This window comes from Heteronotia binoei, chromosome 4 (assembly GCF_032191835.1).
Source record: "Heteronotia binoei isolate CCM8104 ecotype False Entrance Well chromosome 4, APGP_CSIRO_Hbin_v1, whole genome shotgun sequence".
Classification (NCBI taxonomy): domain Eukaryota; kingdom Metazoa; phylum Chordata; class Lepidosauria; order Squamata; family Gekkonidae; genus Heteronotia; species Heteronotia binoei.
Genome location: NC_083226.1, coordinates 2,426,790 through 2,445,021, shown reverse-complemented (window position 1 = coordinate 2,445,021; position 18,232 = coordinate 2,426,790). Strand labels below are relative to the sequence as shown.

Below are 18,232 nucleotides of genomic sequence, written 5' to 3'. Positions count from 1 at the left end.
GCAAGTCTGCTTCCTTTTCCCTCTCTCCTTTCTGTGTCACAGCTTGCTTTGCCAGGATTTCTTAACTGAACAAGAGCTACAGAGCAAAACCTCTATTTTCTCCATTGGCTGAGGCTCCTCCCTTGGGAAAGATGGGGTTGGGGGGAGGGAGAGCTTGCCTTGATACTGACCACAGTACTGCAAGAGTGCTAATACTTTAAGAATGTTTTATTTTAGTTTTTAAAAATCTTTAATTGTGTTTGTCTGTGTCCTTTATAAAGTTTATATCTCCTCTATCTTCCATTGCATTTTATGACATCCGTGGCCCAGCCTGACAGATCTGGCCTGCATAATAAATGAGTTTGACACCCCTGTTCTAGAGTGTTTTTTCACTATCATTTCAAACTCATACAGAAAAGCACTATAACAATATATGAAATAAATATTTTGGATGCAAAAATCGGTGTAGATTTCCCCCCAAAGTCATAAGAACGGACAAGTGAGATATTAAACACTGATCCCAGTAAACATTGTTCCCTTGTGATACTCACACTTAGAATAAAGAGAAAAGGCTGGTCACTCAGTCCTAACCCTCAGAGTTTCATGTCAGATAAGTGACCAGCTGTGCACTTCAAACTGCTCTTTGAAAAAGAGCAACACTTTGCAGGAAAAGGAAATTGTTTTCCAGGTTGAAACCAGAATGCACAGTGCCGTATTTTAAACCACCAGTTAAGAGAATTACTTCTGGAAATGGATTAAACCTTAGGTAAAGCTGCTCACAACCTGAGTTCGATCCCAGCGAAAGCTGGTTCAGGTAGCCGGCCCGAGGTTGACTCAGCCTTCCATCCTTCCGAGGTCAGTAAAATGAGTCCCCAGCTTGCTGGGGGGGAAGTGTAGGTGACTGGGAAGGCAATGGCAAACCACCCCGTAAAAAGTCTGCCGTGAAAACGTGATGCAACATCACCCCAGAGTCGGAAACGACTGGTGCTTGCACAGGGGACCTTTCCTTTCCCTTTTTAGCAAGAGTGAACTAATGGATTCCAGTGGGCTTCCTGCCCTGACAGGACGACTCTTCTTCCCTTCCCGCCCCCCATGGATCCAGAGTGAGACTGCCTCCCCCCGCCCCATGCCACTGCCCTTATTTCAGGGAGGAGATATCACACAAACTCGTAAGAACAAGCTTTCAAAGGTGGACTGATTTCCCCAGTGCACAAGATACCTTCCCTGCTGTAGCAAGAGGCCTAGTGAATGCATCTGCCTGAGGCTTGCTTCCAGTATCACCAATGCCGGAATGCCTAGAGCCAAGAACTACCTGAAGGCAGCTGGTGCTTCATGCTTGGAAACCGGCAGACTGCAGTAGTCGTCTCTGCCTGCCATTTTTTCAACGCTCCTGCCTGCTAAAAACAAGGCTAGAAAGTGGAGAGTGTCAGTCCCACGCAAGGTATTGGAAAGAATCTTGGCTACATCAGGGGTGAGTGGCTTAATATGCAAAGGAGCTCCTGCTAGAATTCCACCCCTGGGTTTATTTATTTTACTTCATTTATTCACAGAGCACCATTCTCCCCAACAGGGGGGCAAAGCAGCATCCACCAGTCTCCTCTCCTCCGTTTTATCCTCAAAACAACCCTGTTGAATGTGTGACTGGCCCAAGGTCAGCTTCCATGGAAGAGGAGGGATTTGAACCCGAGTCTCCTAGATACTAGTCTGGCACTTCAGTCCCTTCACCATGCTCCCTCTCAACTGACAGCCTGATGGTGGGAAGGAGGCCTTCCTTGAAAGCTGACTCTCCCATACTCTATGCCTTTCCAGAATATAGAGCAGGGGTGTCAAAAATGCAGCCTGGGGGCCGAATCAGGCCCCCAGAGGGCTCCTATCAGGTCCCTGAGCAACTGGCTGTCATCTGCTTCCTTCTTCCTCTCTCTTGCTTCCTTCTGTATCACAGCTTGCTTTGCCAGAATTTCTCAATCGCACAGGAGGTACAGAGAAAAGCCTCTATTTTCTGCATTGGCTGAGGCTCCTCCCTTGGGGAGGAAGTAGGGGGTGGGATAGCTTGCTTCAAAGGAAACTCTGGCTCTTTCCTTCTTTCCCAGGGGACCAGGAGGGGAGGAGCCTCAGCCAAAAGAAGGGAGAGGCTTGGTTCAGTAGCTGTGATGGGTGATTGAGAGAGCCTGGATTGCATGGGAGAGATACAAAGAAAGTACCTTTAAGACAAACAAGTGCTAATGTTTTAAGGGCTTTTTTAAAAATTTTGTTTGCTTGTGTGCTTTATAAAGTTTATCTCTCTGCTATAAGGCATTACATTTTAAGACACACACGGTCAGGCCCGTCAAGGTCTCACTTGTGTCAGATCCGGCCCTCATAACAAATGAGTTTGACACCCCTGAATTTGTCTGCAACATGCATTCACGCCAAGGCAGACCTGCATTTTCATATTATTTCAGCCCTTCGGTTCCTACATAAGTAGTCACGCTCCTGTCCCTGAGAAAACGTGACCAACATCTTCCCCGGGCTCTGCTCTCCACCATCTGCACCGACATGACTTCTGCCTAATGACCTGTTACCAGTCAGTGTCTTGTCTGTAAAACCAGGTTATGCACCTAAAGCGGCTTATTACCAGCCAAGCTGAGTTCCTGAATCTATCTACAGAAATAACCCAGAGACTCACTTTCCCAGCACATGCACGGAATACATTTATACACCTATGGGTGTGCGGCTGAGCAGATATGATGGATTCGGAGCCATTATACCGATAAAGATTACATGTCGCGTTTATCTCTGTAGGTACCTGTCAAATGCAAAATTGTGCATACCAATTTCCAGGGTAATAATGACATTTTATCATTTTAATTACAAAAACACGGGGAGGGGAGATCACCTGAAGGGTTCTGTGTTGGGGTGGTCTAAATTAACTGTCTGATAGCTCGAGGGAAGCAAAAACAGACTGAGCTCCCCAGTTTCATTGTCGTTCTAGCAGCTGCCTTCTTGCCTCAGGGAATCCGGGTGCTTAACAGAGCCGACAGCTTGGCACGGGCATCTGATTAGCAGCGTGCCAGGATGGCTGGACAAAACATGCAGCGGCTCTATTGCTGCAGTATTTGAAGAGACATCTGGATGATTCTGATCATTACATATCCCCGCCATACGTTCCCTTATAGGGATTCCGCCTGGGTTGTCAGGTCTGCCCGATACTTCTGGCAAGGGACGGAGACACCCCCCATTGAGTAGTAATAAAAGCGAGTAATGAAGCACTCCAAAGGAAGTTTTAAAAACAAAAGAAGTGGAAAAGGGAAAGGATGCAAGAGAAACTCAAATTCACTGCGGGTCACGAAAAAGCATTTCTGATTTAAAATGATCAGAACAGAAACATGAAGTGAGAAATGCATGGTATGGAAATGGACTTTTCATTTAATGTGCTAATACAAAAAATCTGAATGAGGATATGAGGATTATGGTTATCTTCAGCATCAACAAATGCCAACTCACAGAAGCAGCATATGTGGAAATTTCATGACCCCAAGGGCGGTTCCTACCCAGTTCCTGAGCCCCTCTCTCCACCTCCAGACGTCCCCCCTCCCCCTCTCTGGCTCTTTAAGCACAGGTCGCAAATTTCTGGGGCTTCTTGGGAGAGTTCAGAGCGCCAAACTCTCTGCAAACAGCCTTCTTCTTCGTCCAGAAGTACATTCTTTTGCTCTATCAAATCCATCCGAGGTAATAAGACCTGATGTTTTATTCAACAGAGCTGAGGAAAATTCTTGCACAATAGGTTAATTCAAAATGGCAGCGTAGAAAATGCATCTGTCAGTGGGGATCAAATTACAGGGCAGGCTCCGCACGATGCCTAGAAAAACAAGTCCGTCGTTCGGCGGATTATGTGCACGCATGTGTTTAAAGGGGTGGGAAAGGAGCTAAATATCTGCACTAACCTCCAATTAAAGTCAATCATAAAAACAGCCTATTTAATGACTGCAGATTTCTTTGGGTAATTATAACACCAACCACTCTCTCCCCCCCCCCCCCCCCCTTTTAAATCTGTAATTCTGCCTTCTTGTTATTGCTTGCTTTGTCATTAATCGCCTCAGGACTTTGATTTCCTAGCAACAGACTCTGCCACCAAACATTTGGCTCCCGTTCAACATGTTCTTTGTGAAAAATGGCACCGCTGCTGTTGTTGGGCTGTTGCAGCCAGCCGGGTTCTGGAAAGGCTCTAATCAGGGGCTGCTCTCTAAAAATGGCAGGATGGCAGCAGCAATGCCCAGACCTAGCAAATTATGGAGCAAAGGGAAGTTTACCTGGAATTTAAAGCTGATGCAGGAAGAGAGTCTGATCAATTCTCCTGAATACTATTGATAACTTAAGGGTAAATAATACAGAGAGGTTCCTCTTTGCAGAATCCTTAGGAAAAGGAGGGACAAAACTTGCTAAGGCAGGGGTGTCAAACATGCAGTCCGGGGGCTGAATTAGGCTCCTGGAGGGCTCCTAACTGGCTGTCATCTGCTTCCTTCTCCCTATATCTTGCTTCTTTCTGTATAACAGTCTGCTTTGCAAGGCTTGCTCAATTGCACAGGAGCTACAAAGCAAAACCTCTATTTTCTCCATTGGCTGAGGCTCCTCCCTTGGAGAGGAAGGGGGAGAGGCAGAGCTAGTTTTTCCAGGCTATCTCAATCACACAACAGAACTACTGAGCCAAGCCTCTCTTCCTTCTATTGGCTGAGGCTCCTCTCCTCTCCCCTCCCCCAGCCCCCTGGAGAAGGAAGGAAACAGCCACAGCTTCCTTTGTTCAGTTCCCTAAATCCCATGGGAGAAATACAAAGAAAGCACCTTTAAGATCAATGAGTGCTAACGTTTTAAGAACATTTTAAGTTTTTAAAAATATATATTTAATTATTTTTGTCTATGTCCTTTATAAAATTTATATCTCTGCTACCTAATCTTAAATAGATACATACATGGCCTAGCCCAACACGGTCTCATTTATGTCAGATCCAGACCTCATAACAAATGAGTTCGACATCCCTGTGCTAAGGCATACACTGGAGAAATGGAGAGTGGCGGAACCTTTTCATGCACTTTCGTCCCCACTGTCTTCATTTGAGGAGGGAGAGAAGATGCTACTCCAACTGCATCAAGAAGAGATACAGTTGTTCTAAAAAACCTCTCTTATTTAACTTCAATCCCAAATGTAAATCCATTTAGCATACAACATTCATTTATAATTGAATGTTTAAACCTTGTGCACCGAAGTTTTACAAAGGATATCCTTGGATGTGCTCAAGACCCAGAGAAAATGGGTGGTTGGCCAGAACAACAAGGAATTACAATAAATCCCCAGGTTAAATACCTTTTTCCAACCATAGGAGCTAATGTAACTAATTGCCAATCAACTCTTGTGACGAGCATCTGACATATATTGATGTACACAACAGAGCTCAACTCTTTCTCTCTCTGAGTCAAGAAGGTCAAGGAAACTCAGGAAGAGTTAGGGTGACTCAGAGAGTCTGGGAAACTAGGTTCTGATTCACTACTTAGAATTTGAAAGTATATAAACGTTCTAAAAGCCAAAAGTCACGTGAGGCACAAGACATGTATAGCATTATCTGTACCAGGAAGGTCACATCCCCCGAAGCCTCCTGGGAAACAGAAGCAAAGTTTCAGCTATAAAGTCTAATTACTATAGAAATTGAAATAGCAGATGTTGAGCATAGGCAGGCAACCGAGGCTCAATCCAGCCCTAGTTCTGAAACAGATACATTTGAGACCACCCCCTAACGCACAAACTACTAATGTCGCAAGAATGCAGAGTAAATTTCAGTCCGGAAAAAACAATCCCAAAATGCTAACTATTAAAGATTTGGGCAATTAAATACCTTAAGCAATATTGTAACACTAAAATGAAATTAAATAGCTTTATAGAGTGCTCATAAAATAAATTCATCTATCGGTCTCTAAATAGTTGCAATCTGTAAATCTAGGATGTGAAAACCTGTAGTAGGTGGAGTCAGAAAGGCCAAGGGAGGAAGGGCATCGCCCTGCCCACCCATAACATTTTCCAAACTTCACTCATAATGGACAATCTGTGAGGAAAGGCTGACCACCACCTCTGTTTTTAGCCATATTACAGGGATTGTATGGAACAGATGGATCTCACACTGAATGTTTCTTCTTGGTGGTTCTTGGGAAGGCTCCTCCATATTGGCAGGGCAGGGTTGCTGCTTCTTTTGCAATTCCTGTAAGGGGGAAGGGGCTTGACTTCTGAATTAGAACACAGGCTGGCCACTGAGTCATCAACTAATGGATATTTAAAAGTTCAGCAACCTCTGGCAGGCACCACAGAGAACAACTTCAATACAACGGGGTGATTTGATTTTGGCCAGCTGAGAACCCCCATTTGGGCCTCACTATGACATCTTGTGATCTGAATGCTATGCCTCTGTGAATACACCCCAACAGCACATTAGCTTACAGTCCGACTGTACCCCAGGATGTCGTTCACATACACTGCTACCCAGAAGTGTGTCCCCCATCCAATATGTATGCTTCTTATTTTTGTCACTCAGATGCAGAACTGTGCACTTGTCCTTGTAGAATTGCATCTTGTTCATATTCATCCATTTTTCCAGAGTATTCAGATCTTGTTGAATTTCTATCTCTAGCTTCTGGGGTGTTCACTATTCCTCCCAATTTATTGTCAATGGAGTAGCCCCTCCAATCCACTGGCTTCCAATTTGCTTCTAGGCTGAATTCAAGGCATTGGGCCTGGGACCAACATACATTAAGAATCAGCTTCTCCCACAGCTTCTCCCATACCTGTACACTCTGGCTATCCTCAGAGCCTCCGCTTTGGTTGCACTTGCCATCTGAAAACAGATGGGTGGCAAGCCAAGAAAGGGACTTCTCTGTTGTGGCACCAAAACTCTGGAAGTCCTGCTCCAGGGAGCCTTTCAGCGGCAAGTGAAGACTTTTTATTTCCTCTGGCATACCTCCAGTAATGGCTACTAGCCCTCCTTCTAGCATTGTTTATGTGTTTTCATTGAATTATTTTTTTTCTAATAGCTTAAATGTTTTTATGTTTTCCATCTTGTGGACACTGACTGGGTAGAAAGGCAACAGAAAACTATTTTCAGTAAGTAAATAATACCATGTTTGCTATATTTTTCCACCCAGGATATAATTTCAACACAATGGAAATGAAAAGCTAAACCAGGACTTAACAAATTTAATTTGGCTCTAGGAGTCTCCCCAAGAATTTAGGAGCCAGACTGACTTTAAATCCTTCAGGTTTTCATATTTCCACCACCATACTTTCTCATTATTGCTACCACAAAACTTAATCCTAAACTCTCCCTGGTTTCTTGTAATTTTTAAAAGCTGCAACAAAAGTGTTATACTAAATAAGAAACACAGGGTAACCCCAGCTGTCATCACAACATTGTCCCCTACCTACGTAAGCTTCGTACTTCTACTGTGAATCCCCAAGAGGCACTAACAATAAATGACTGGTGAAAGTACAAGGTGCCAGGATGAAATTTCTAGGAGCCATGGAGTTGGGACTTGTCCACCTCTGAGCGAAGCAATCACTACAGATTGACATTCCATGGCCACACTCTTGGCCAATCGCTGGGTAGGCCTGAACCACTGGCCATTGGCCCTGCTACCACTGGAGGGGAGGAGCCCGCAATATCTACTTGCACCCAGAAACCCCCATCACCTGGTCTGTGTCGGGCTCAGCTCTGGCCCCACCTAGTCTGTCTCGTTCTGCTATGCTTTTAACAGATTACCATTTGGTAAGTAGCTCCCATGTTTGGGGCTGTTTGGATCAGTATGTTTGTGCCTTGTTAGAAGGAAGAAGAAGAAGAAGAAGAAGAAGAAGAAGAAGAAGAAGAAGAAGAAGAAGAAGAAGAAGAAGAAGAAGAAGAAGAAGAAGAAGAAGAAGAAGAAGAAGAAGAAATTGGATTTACATCCCGCCCTCCACTCAGAATCTCAGAGCAGCTCACAATCGCCTTTACCTCCCCCCCCCCCCCCCGGCTGAGAAGGTTCTCACAGCTGCTGCTCTTTCAAGGACAACTCCTGTGAGAGCTCTGGCTGACCCAAGGCCATTCCAACAGCTGCAAGTGGAGGAGTGGGGAATCAGACCCAGTTCTCCCAGATAAGTCTGCGCACATAACCACTACACCACACTGGCTCTCCAATAAATAGGCTGAGGAGAGAGGCAAAGTCAGATGAATATGAATGTTGCAATTTCTGAACTATAGCAGTTTATAAACTGAACTTACTTTCTTAATTATCTTTGATGCTTCCATTTCCATCAGCTGGTTAAGCACTTTAATTTTTTTAAAAAAATAATTAATTTGGCCTCATATATTCCCCACATGCTTTAATCACTGATATTATGACCATGGTGGGAACAGAAATGTACACAGAATAGGGGGAGCTGAACATTCAAGCGAACCAGTAAAGCAGCTTGATGTTGGCAACTTCTGTCCTTGTTGAAGAATCCTGAAATGGTTCTTCAGTGCTGTGCGTAATTTCAGCCACAAGTCCTCTGTCATGTGGTTTTGATCGCACAGAGCACGTTTATGCCATTAGTGCAGAGCGATAATTTCAGAAAAAGTAAAATCAAATCATTTCAAACAACCCAGGCATGTTTGCAATCATGTAAACACTGGCAAAGTTCACAAGGTGGGGGGGCTCAGTAGGCATTCTCTGTGTATTGGAGAATCTCTGGTGGAAGAGGAACATACTGCCACATCTCAGTATACAATATCACACTGTCTTCAGTGGTCATAATCCTCGGGCAACTGCATTACAGCAAGAACATTTTGTTGAGTATGTTTGAGAGCCAGTTTGGTGTAGTGGTTAAGTGCACGGACTCTTAACTGGGAAAACCAGGTTTGATTCCCCACCCCTCCACTTGCAGCTGCTGGAATGGCCTTGGGTCAGCCAGAGCTCTCTTCTCTGGGAGAACTGGGTTTGATTCCCCACTCCTCCACTTGCAGCAGCTGGAATGGCCTTGGGTCAGCCAGAGCTCTCTTATCTGGGAGAACCGGGTTTGATTCCCCACTCCTCCACTTGCAGCAGCTGGAATGGCCTTGGATCAGCCAGAGCTCTCTTATCTGGGAGAACCGGGTTTGATTCCCCACTCCTCCACTTGCACCTGCTGGAATGGCCTTGGGTCAGCCAGAGCTCTCTTATCTGGGAGAACCGGGTTTGATTCCCCCCTCCTCCACTTGCACCTGCTGGAATGGCCTTGGGTCAGCCAGAGCTCTCTTATCTGGGAGAACCGGGTTGGATTCCCCACTCCTCCACTTGCACCTGCTGGAATGGCCTTGGGTCAGCCAGAGTTCTCTTATCTGGGAGAACCAGGTTTGATTCCCCACTCCTCCACTTGCAGCTGCTGGAATGGCCTTGGGTCAGCCAGAGCTCTCTTATCTGGGAGAACCGGGTTTGATTCTCCACTCCTCCACTTGCAGCTGCTGGAATGGCCTTGGGTCAGCCATAGCTCTCACAGAGCTGTCCTTGAAAGGATAGAAATCCAGTATCTCCTTCTCCTATCTTCTAGAAAAGCAACACCATGAAAGACATTTTGTTTACTCTCCTAACTTACCACTTTTTTGTGAAGCAGAATAACATCACCCACCCAGGTAAAAAGAAGACATGTTTTGGTGTATTACTTATCCCTCAATCTTCAGCTTATATTTTTGACAGTTCTATAACTCTTATTATTATTACTACTATACTACTGCTATGGTATCTCTGCTTAGAAAAACAACTTAGGCATTCAAAGAAACAGGAGGTGAGAAAGCTTAATTCTCAGGAGATGCTTCGCATTTGGTAGTGAACACCAGGGCCCAGCTGATACTTGTCTTCCTTTTCACAACTGTAGGGGGAGTCGGGCTGAAGATTGAAAATAAGATGACGATGACGATATTGGATTTATAGCCTGCCCTCCACTCTGAATCTCAGAGTCTCCGAGCGGCTCTCAATCTCCTTATCTTCCTCCCCACAACAGACACCTTGTGAGGTGGGTGGGGCTGAGAGGGCTCTCACAGCAGCTGCGCTTTCAAGGACAACTCCTACAAGAGCTGTGGCTGACCCAAGGCCATTCCAGCAGCTGCAAGTGGAGAAGTTGGGAATTAAACCCGGTTCTCCCAGATAAGAGTCCGCACACTTAGCCACTACACCAAACTGGCTCTCAGAAAAGACACAAGTTCTAGAATCACCACAAGAAGATGGGGACATGAAGGACTGGCTCACACTGTCAAACTCCCGTACACAGCCAGGCACACAACAGCCTCAACAAAGATGAGTTCGCACCAGCCATGATTGTACAGAGGCATGGCCATATAAAGAATTCCAGCAGCGTTTCTGTCACGCAGCCTTTCCCACCCTTGGTTTCCACCCTTCGTTATCTAATAATATTCTTAAGGCCTCCCTGCAATGTTTAGCTCACTGCATTTATCCCCAAGTGTGCAATTTAGAACAGACCAAGGTATAATTATTTTGGAAGGAAAACATAGCCTTTTTATTTTTAAAGCATAAATTAAAAACGAACGTTCATTCTTCATTCTCGAAAAGGGTTCTCCAGCATGTGGCAGGAGCACTGTGAGCCCTCTGCTTTGTACAACCTTTGCAAGGGATTTATTTGGCAGTCACAAATGGCTCCAGCTTTGGCCGCGCACGAGGATCGATGCCAACCGTGTAAAATCTACAGCAGCGCATGCCAAGCAGGCTGTGGGAGGCATCATCGCACACCGAAGGAAATAACTTTTATAAAAAATGAATCTGTTCCTCCTGGATAATCAATTTTTTACACTTCTCACCAGCTGTTCCCACATAGCTCAGGTAACAGGATGGCAGCAGCTGTCACGCAGGATCCATACATTATGCACACATTACGTGTTTTAATCTGTCATAGATGCTTTCTGTATTTGCTAATTGACACCAGGCTTATCAACATCACAGCAAACAGAGCAAGCACACACACACACACACACACAAGAGGGAATATCTGCCATTTACAGTGCACCAGAATGTAATCTACATAAATATGTGGACTGGTTTCTGTGCCTCTTGAATGAGGGCGCAAATATCCTCAGAACTAATTCCACGCACCCTCCCTCCTCATTGGGGTTACACAAAGGAAGGTCATGTAATTATCAACAACCAATACAATATTTTCAAGAAGCTACTCAAAACTGTTGTTTCTAAAACATGCTATGGAATAAACAGCAATTTAAAAGTGTGTGTGGAACTGTTTACAGTGCATAATCATGCTAACAGTTTATTTATTTAGTAGGCTTCTATTCCACCCTTTCCCATAACAGGCTCAGGGCAGATCAAAACATAAATTGGACAATAAAAACCTACAATTCAAATTTAAAACAATACAATAAAACCAAAACAGTAGAACGATAAAACGAAATAAGGTGCCTCACCGGCGGAAAGGGCACATTTCAGAGAATGAAGAAGTGATGGTATTAATAATCAGATTCAGCGCCACAACAAGGCTGTAAAGCATGATGTCCCAACAAGGGAGGCCGATAGATGGAATGGTTCGTGGAGTAGGACGTCTGCTGCCTCAACCAAAAGCCCGGCGGAACAGCTCCGTCTTACAGGCCCTATGAAATGGCAGCAGCTCAGGTAAGGCCCAGATCTCCATAATGAGCTGATTCCACCAGGCCGAAAAAGCCCCAGCCCTGGTTGAGGCAAGACAGAGGTCCCTCGGGCCAGGGGTGGTCAGGAGATGCTGCGTCACAGACCGCAACACCCTGTGAGGTGTATATGGGGAAAGGCGGTCCCTCAAGCATGTCGGTCCCAGGCCGTGTAAGGCTTTGAACGCCAGAACCAAACTGCACTTTCTATAATCTGGGCATTCTTTCAAACCATTTCCTTAAAAATATGAAATGTGAATATGACACAGAGTGAATTTTCTTCCACAAAACTTCCTGAGTTGCTCCCATTCCACCCCCAAGTTGTGCCATGCTTTGGGCACATTTTTGCAGGCATGGTGGACCACGGGAACCAGATTTCATTCCTCTTACAATGTTCCCCACTTTTGCCACATGTCTGGTGCCCCTTGGACACCCACACGTCAAGGTTTCAAACTATCCAAACTTCCAACAAGGTTACTTACTGCAATGTAATAAACTTTAGCCTTTTCCACCAGCTTCCAGTTCTTTTCCAGGTCAAGGTGCTTCTCCTTCTTGTAACAATTAGCAGCAGCCAGGTTAGCAATAAGAGATCTATAGTAACAAACATAAAACAATAATAAATGCTGCTGCCTTCCCAAAAGGGAGAAGGTTCAGAGGCCTCTTAAACATCAGGATACACAGAGCAACGCATTCAGATCACGCCGCCTGTGCACCGGTTATGGCAAACAGCTGCTGTGTGACAGGTAGCCATTTATCATAGATGGCAACGGCTGCCCACCTCCCAGCCTTAACACACTGCACTGCAAAGACACTGTTTTGAGAGTAGTGTATACCAGGATGGTCTCTTGTGAGGAGAATCTCTCTCTCTCTGTATAACTGGGCATCATCAGTACTAATCACTTTCGTGCTCTTCTGCACCATCATCTGCACCAACACAGATGCCTGAATGCTTAGCATGCCCTTGGGAAGGTGACCAGGGGATGCGGCTTCCCTTCCTCCCACAATCTGTTTCCATCCCTCCACATGTACAGCGGTCCCCAACCTTTTTGGTACCAGGGACTGGTTTTGTGGAAGACAATTTCTCCACGGACCCAGAGGGGGGTGGGGCGCGATGGTTTTGCAATGATACAATTGTGCACTTTATTTCTATTAGTTTGGTGTAATGGTTAAGTGTGTGTTCTTCACTCCTCCACTTGCAGCTGCTGGAATGGCCCTGGGTCAGCCATAGTTCTCACAGAGTTGTCCTTGAAAGGGCAGCTTCTGGGAGGGCTCTCTCAGCCCCACCTACCTCACAGGGTGTCTGCTGTGGGGGAGGAAGGGAAAGGAGATTGTGAACCACTCTGAGACTCTGAGATTCAGAGTGGAGAGTGGGATATAAATCCAAAATCATCAACATCATCTTATTATTACTACTACTACTACATTGTAATATGTAATGAAATCATTATACAACTCACAGCCCGGTTGCTAACAGGCCACGGACCAGGACCGGTCCACGGCCCAGGATTTGGGGACCCTTGCCTTAGCAGGCCAGGGCAGCAGCACAATAAAATATCTGCAGATGGTGGCTGGGCATGACACAGCACTGGTATGTCAGTTGTGTCAACATGACCTCCTGGGTTGGTTCACCAAACCAGCTCACACTCTATTGTGCAGTGATAAGATGTGTGCTGTTGTGAAATTTTTGCGTTGGCTGAACACAGATCTTCCAGCAGGGCTATAAAACTGCTTTTTAGTCTCTCCACACTCCCTGCTCTTTTTGTGGTGGTAGAAAGTGCCGTCAACTCACAGGCGAGCCTGTCAGGTTTTCAAGGCCAGAGACTTTCAGAGGTGGTTTGCCACTGCCTGCTGCATATCTACCCTGGCCTTCCTCGGTGGTCTCCTGTTCAAAGTGCTAAATCAGGGCCTAAATCCCATGTGAAATTCCACACTCATGGAAATGGGAAAAGCTACCACTCCATTATATTCCAGAAGCTTATATTCCAAAGCCTGAGCACATCTCACAGAGGTCTGAGAGGAGGAGCAGAACAGAGCAGAGCAGCTCTGATAGCTGAGACAGCTGGAGAAGTTGCTGAGAATTTCTGAGTTTTGAAAGACTTCATTCTGAGGTTTGTGGGGCTGCCTAAAATTCTGAGTTGTGATAGCTAGGAAACTGCTCTTTGTTTAGTCTTGGTTTGCTCTTTGTTTGGTTGAGTGGGCTAAAGGTGAAAGAGATTGAGAGTGATTGAGAGTGATTGCTGCTGATTGCTTAGGAGTGCCTCTACTCCACCCTCTTTGCATTTTAAGCTGCGCCTTGCCAAAGGGCTAAAGGGCTCTTGGACTGTGGCTCTTCGCCTAGGGGCTCCCTAAGGACCAGGAACCCACATTCCTGATTTCCTTCTTCTCCCAATAAGGTAAGTTGACCCTCCAGAAAGGGAGCCACTTAAACGAACAGCAAGATGAGCCCCACTCTGAACGTAGGAGCCCTGTTGCTGCCAGAGAGCATGAGGATCGAGAGGGAACAGGGCACCATGCTGAGGATAAGGGGAATGCGCCCTCAGTAGGGACCTCTTCTTTGGTTGGTGAGCGGGAATCCTTTCGCGCCAAGGAACCATCCCTGGGCGGGGGGCGGGGGGTGCTTGGTAGTTGGTGATCCGATCCTTAGGCAAGTAGACAGCTGGGTGGCGAAACCGCATACTGACCGTATGGTGACTTGCCAGCCTGGTACAAAGGTAGCGGACATTACACGTCTAGTAGATAAGCTGATAGACAGTGCTGGGGAGGAGCCTGTGGTCGTGGTGCATATTAGCACCAACGATGTGGGGAAATGCAGTCGTGAGGTCCTGGAGGAAAAATTTAGGCTGCTAGGCGGGAGACTTAAGGCCAGGACATCCAAGGTAGCCTTCTCAGAAGTGCTACCTGTTCCATGTGCAGGCCAGGAGAGACAGCCACAAATTAGAAGTCTCAATGTGTGGATGAGACGATGGTGTAAGGAGAAAGGGTTTAAGTTTCTTAGGCAATAGGATGCTTTCTGGAACAAGCGGGAGCTGTATAAAAGAGACGGTCTCCACTTCTCCCCAGATGGAACCAGGCTGCTGGCGCTTAAAATCAAAAAGGTGGCAGAGCAGTTTTTAAACTAAATCTTGGGGGAAAGCCGACAGGAGATGAAATGTCTCTGGTTTGGGAGGACTCGTCTCAAAGAGATGAAGGGTTGGCTGCTATTTTTCTACCGGGTAACAGACAGAGTTGTCCACTGTGATGGTGACAAACAGTATGGACTGTCTGCCAGAGTCTCGAGGCGGCAGGAGGAAGGTGGAGGGCCTAGCTTGCCAGAGAAATTATAGATGTTTGTATGCAAATGCTAGAAGTGTTCGAAGTAAAATTGGTGAATTGGAATGTTTAGTGTTGGGAGAAAACACAGACATTGTGGGAATTTCAGAAACTTGGTGGAATGAGGAGAATTAGTGGGACACGGTGATTCCTGGATATAAGCTATATCGGAAGGATAGGGAGGGAAGGGTTGGAGGTGGGGTGGCTCTGTATGTCAGAGAGGATATACGGTCCAGTAAGACTTGAGGTCAGAGAATTAGATTCACTTTTAGAAATGCTTTGGGTTGAAATAGAGGGCCCAAAAGGAAATTTAACTATGGGAGTTTGTTATCGCCCACCAAATCAAAAGATAGAGGACGATTATAATATGATGGAAGGCTTAAAAGATAGCGGCTAAATGTAAAAACTGTGTCGTAATAGGTGATTTTAACTACCTGCAGATTGATTGGGTCAATATGTGTTCTGGTCGAGAGAAAGAGATTGAGTTTCTTGATTCTCTCAATGACTGTGCTATGGAGCAGATGGCCTCAGAACCTACCAGGGGTGGGGCGATCCTGGATTTGGTCCTAAGTAATGCTCAAGACTTGGTGAGAGATGTAAAAGTGATTGCACCACTTGGGAGCAGTGACCATAATGTTATTGATTTCACCGTTTGTATAAATAGGGAGTTGCCCAAAAAGACCGCCACAACCACGTTTAAAAGGGGTAAATTCACTGAGATGAGGAGGCATGTGAAGAAGAAACTGAAAGGAAAGATAAATACGGTCAAAACCCTTGGGGAAGCTTGGATGCTATTTAAAACTATAATCCTAGAAGCTCAGATAAAATACATACCACAAGTTAGGAAAGGCACAACCAGGCATAAGAAAAGGCCTGCATGATTAACAAACAAAGTAATGGAAGCTGTAAAAGGTAAGAAGGACTCCTTTAAGCGGTGGAAAACCAGTCCAAGTGAGATTAATAAAAGGGAACACAGGCTGTGGCAAATCAAATGCAAGACTGTGATCAGGCAGGCAAAAAGGGACTATGAGGAGCATATTGCAAAAAACATAAAGACCAACAATAAAAATTTCTTCAAATATATTAGAAGTAGGAAACCAGCCAGGGAGGCAGTGGGGCCCTTGGATGACCATGGGGTAAAAGGATTACTGGAGGATAGGGAAATGGCTGAGAAGCTGAACAAATTTTTTGCCTCCGTCTTCACTGTGGAAGATGAGAACTTTTTGCCCGCCCCAGAACCACTAATTTTGGAAGGGGTGTTGAAAGACCTGAGTCAAATTGAGGTGACAAAAGAGGAGGTACTACAACTGATGGATGAATTAAAAACTAATAAGTCACGGGGTCCGGATGGCATACATCCGAGAGTTCTGAAAGAACTCAAAGTTGAACTTGTGGATCTTTTGACAAAAATCTGTAATCTTTCATTGAAATCTGCCTCCGTTCCTGAGGACTGGAAGGTAGGAAATATCACCCCCATCTTTAAAAAGGGTTCCAGAGGAGATCCGGGAAATTACAGGCCAGTCAGTCTGACTTCAATACTGGGAAAGTTGGTAGAAAGCCTTATCAAGGACAGAATGAGTAGGCACATTGATGGACACGGGTTATTGAGGAAGACTCAGCATGGGTTCTGTAAGGGAAGATCTTGCCTCACTAACCTGTTACATTTCTTTGAGGGGGTGAACAAACATGTGGACAAAGGAGCCCCGATAGATGCCTTCCAGAAAGCTTTTGATAAAGTTCCTCATCAAAGGCTCCTCAGAAAGCTTGAGAGTCATGGAGTAAAAGGACAGGTTCTCTTGTGGATCAAAAACTGGCTGAGTAATAGGAAGCAGAGAGTGAGTATAAATGGGCAGTCTTCACAGTGGCGGACGGTAAGCAGTGGGGTGCCGCAGGGCTCGGTACTGAGTCCCATGCTCTTTAACTTGTTCATAAATGATTTAGAGTTGGGAGTGAGCAGTGAAGTGGCCAAGTTTGCGGATGACACTAAATTGTTCAGGGTGGTGAGAACCAGAGAGGATTGTGAGGAACTCCAAAGAGATCTGTTGAGGCTGGGTGAGTGGGCGTCAACGTGGCAGATGCGGTTCAATGTGGCCAAGTGCAAAGTAATGCACACTGGGGCCAAGAATCCCAGCTACAAATACAAGTTGATTGGGTGTGAACTGGCAGAGACTGACCAAGAGAGAGATCTTGGGGGCGTGGTAGATAACTCACTGAAAATGTCAAGATAGTGTGCATTTGCAATAAAAAAGGCCAATAAATCGATGGTGCGGTCTCATTTGGAGTACTGTGTGCAGTTCTGGTCGCCGCACCTCAAAAAGGATATTATTGTCAGCAAAGGGTTCATTGAAGTTCCAAAATGATCAGACTTGTGTTTGTTAAAAACTTAGTTTCATTTATTGTTTACAACAATGTTACTCTCTACTAGAAGTCATTGAAAGTGATAAGGATTAGCTTGAAAGGAAGGGTCTTTAAACCATTTCTCATAATAAAACTACAGTCAGTTCTACAAGTGATACTTTCACATGCTGCGTTATCTTTTCCTGGAGATGGCTGTGCTCTCCCCCCCGTTGATGTCCTTGCTCCGTTTAGGAGGCGCCAGAGAGGCTAGCTTGGCGCTTTGCACTTCAAAAGTTTTATTTGCCTTTGGAGTTCTGGCAACCTTGGCTCCCACCCCTCCCTTTCTCTAACAGTGCACATGGATTAGTAAGGCATAGGTTTATTCAGCAATGGGGTTAGTGAGTATGAAATATATAGGAACACACAATACAATTGCTTCATTGAATCACAGGCTGACATACTGCCCCCCCCCCAAGCTCTTGCTCGGGGTTTGTCTGGGTGCAGTAGGTAAAATTGTTTAAGGAGTTGAGGCGCTTTTAAGTCTGAGGCTTTCACCCATTCATCACAGCTGGGGGGAAAATAGCGCCACCGAACCAAATAGTACAGAGTTCCCCTTTGGAGCTTAGCATCGAGGATCTCCTTCACCTCATGGTGTTTCTGACCCTTCACCAGAATATGTTCCGGTTCGGAGTCCCGAGGATGCCACTTCGACCCACCCGGATCGCGACGGATAAGACTGCAATGGAAAACAGGGTGTAATTTGGGTAGTTCTAGTTCTACAGTTACTTTGTTAATCACCCTCTTTATTCTGGATGGTCCTAGGTATCGATAGGCTAGTTTCCGGGAGGTTTGGGGCAAGGGGAGGTTTTTTGTGGATAGGAACGCTGTCTCTCCCTCCTTAAAGTCCCACTCTGCACAATGCTTTTTGTCGAATTGGGCTTTGTAATCCTTTTTTGCTT

At 45.6% G+C, this 18,232-nt stretch overlaps 1 protein-coding gene across 2 annotated transcripts in view; it reads right to left on the bottom strand.

The window, feature by feature from the left end:
* ADK (adenosine kinase) overlaps positions 1-18,232 on the bottom strand; it is a 478,171-nt gene that overhangs the window by 268,123 nt on the left and 191,816 nt on the right. For both annotated transcript variants that reach the window (XM_060236706.1, XM_060236707.1), the window contains exon 6: positions 12,110-12,218. In XM_060236706.1, coding sequence (XP_060092689.1) covers positions 12,110-12,218 — 109 coding nt within the window. The remainder of the gene's footprint in view (positions 1-12,109; positions 12,219-18,232) is intronic.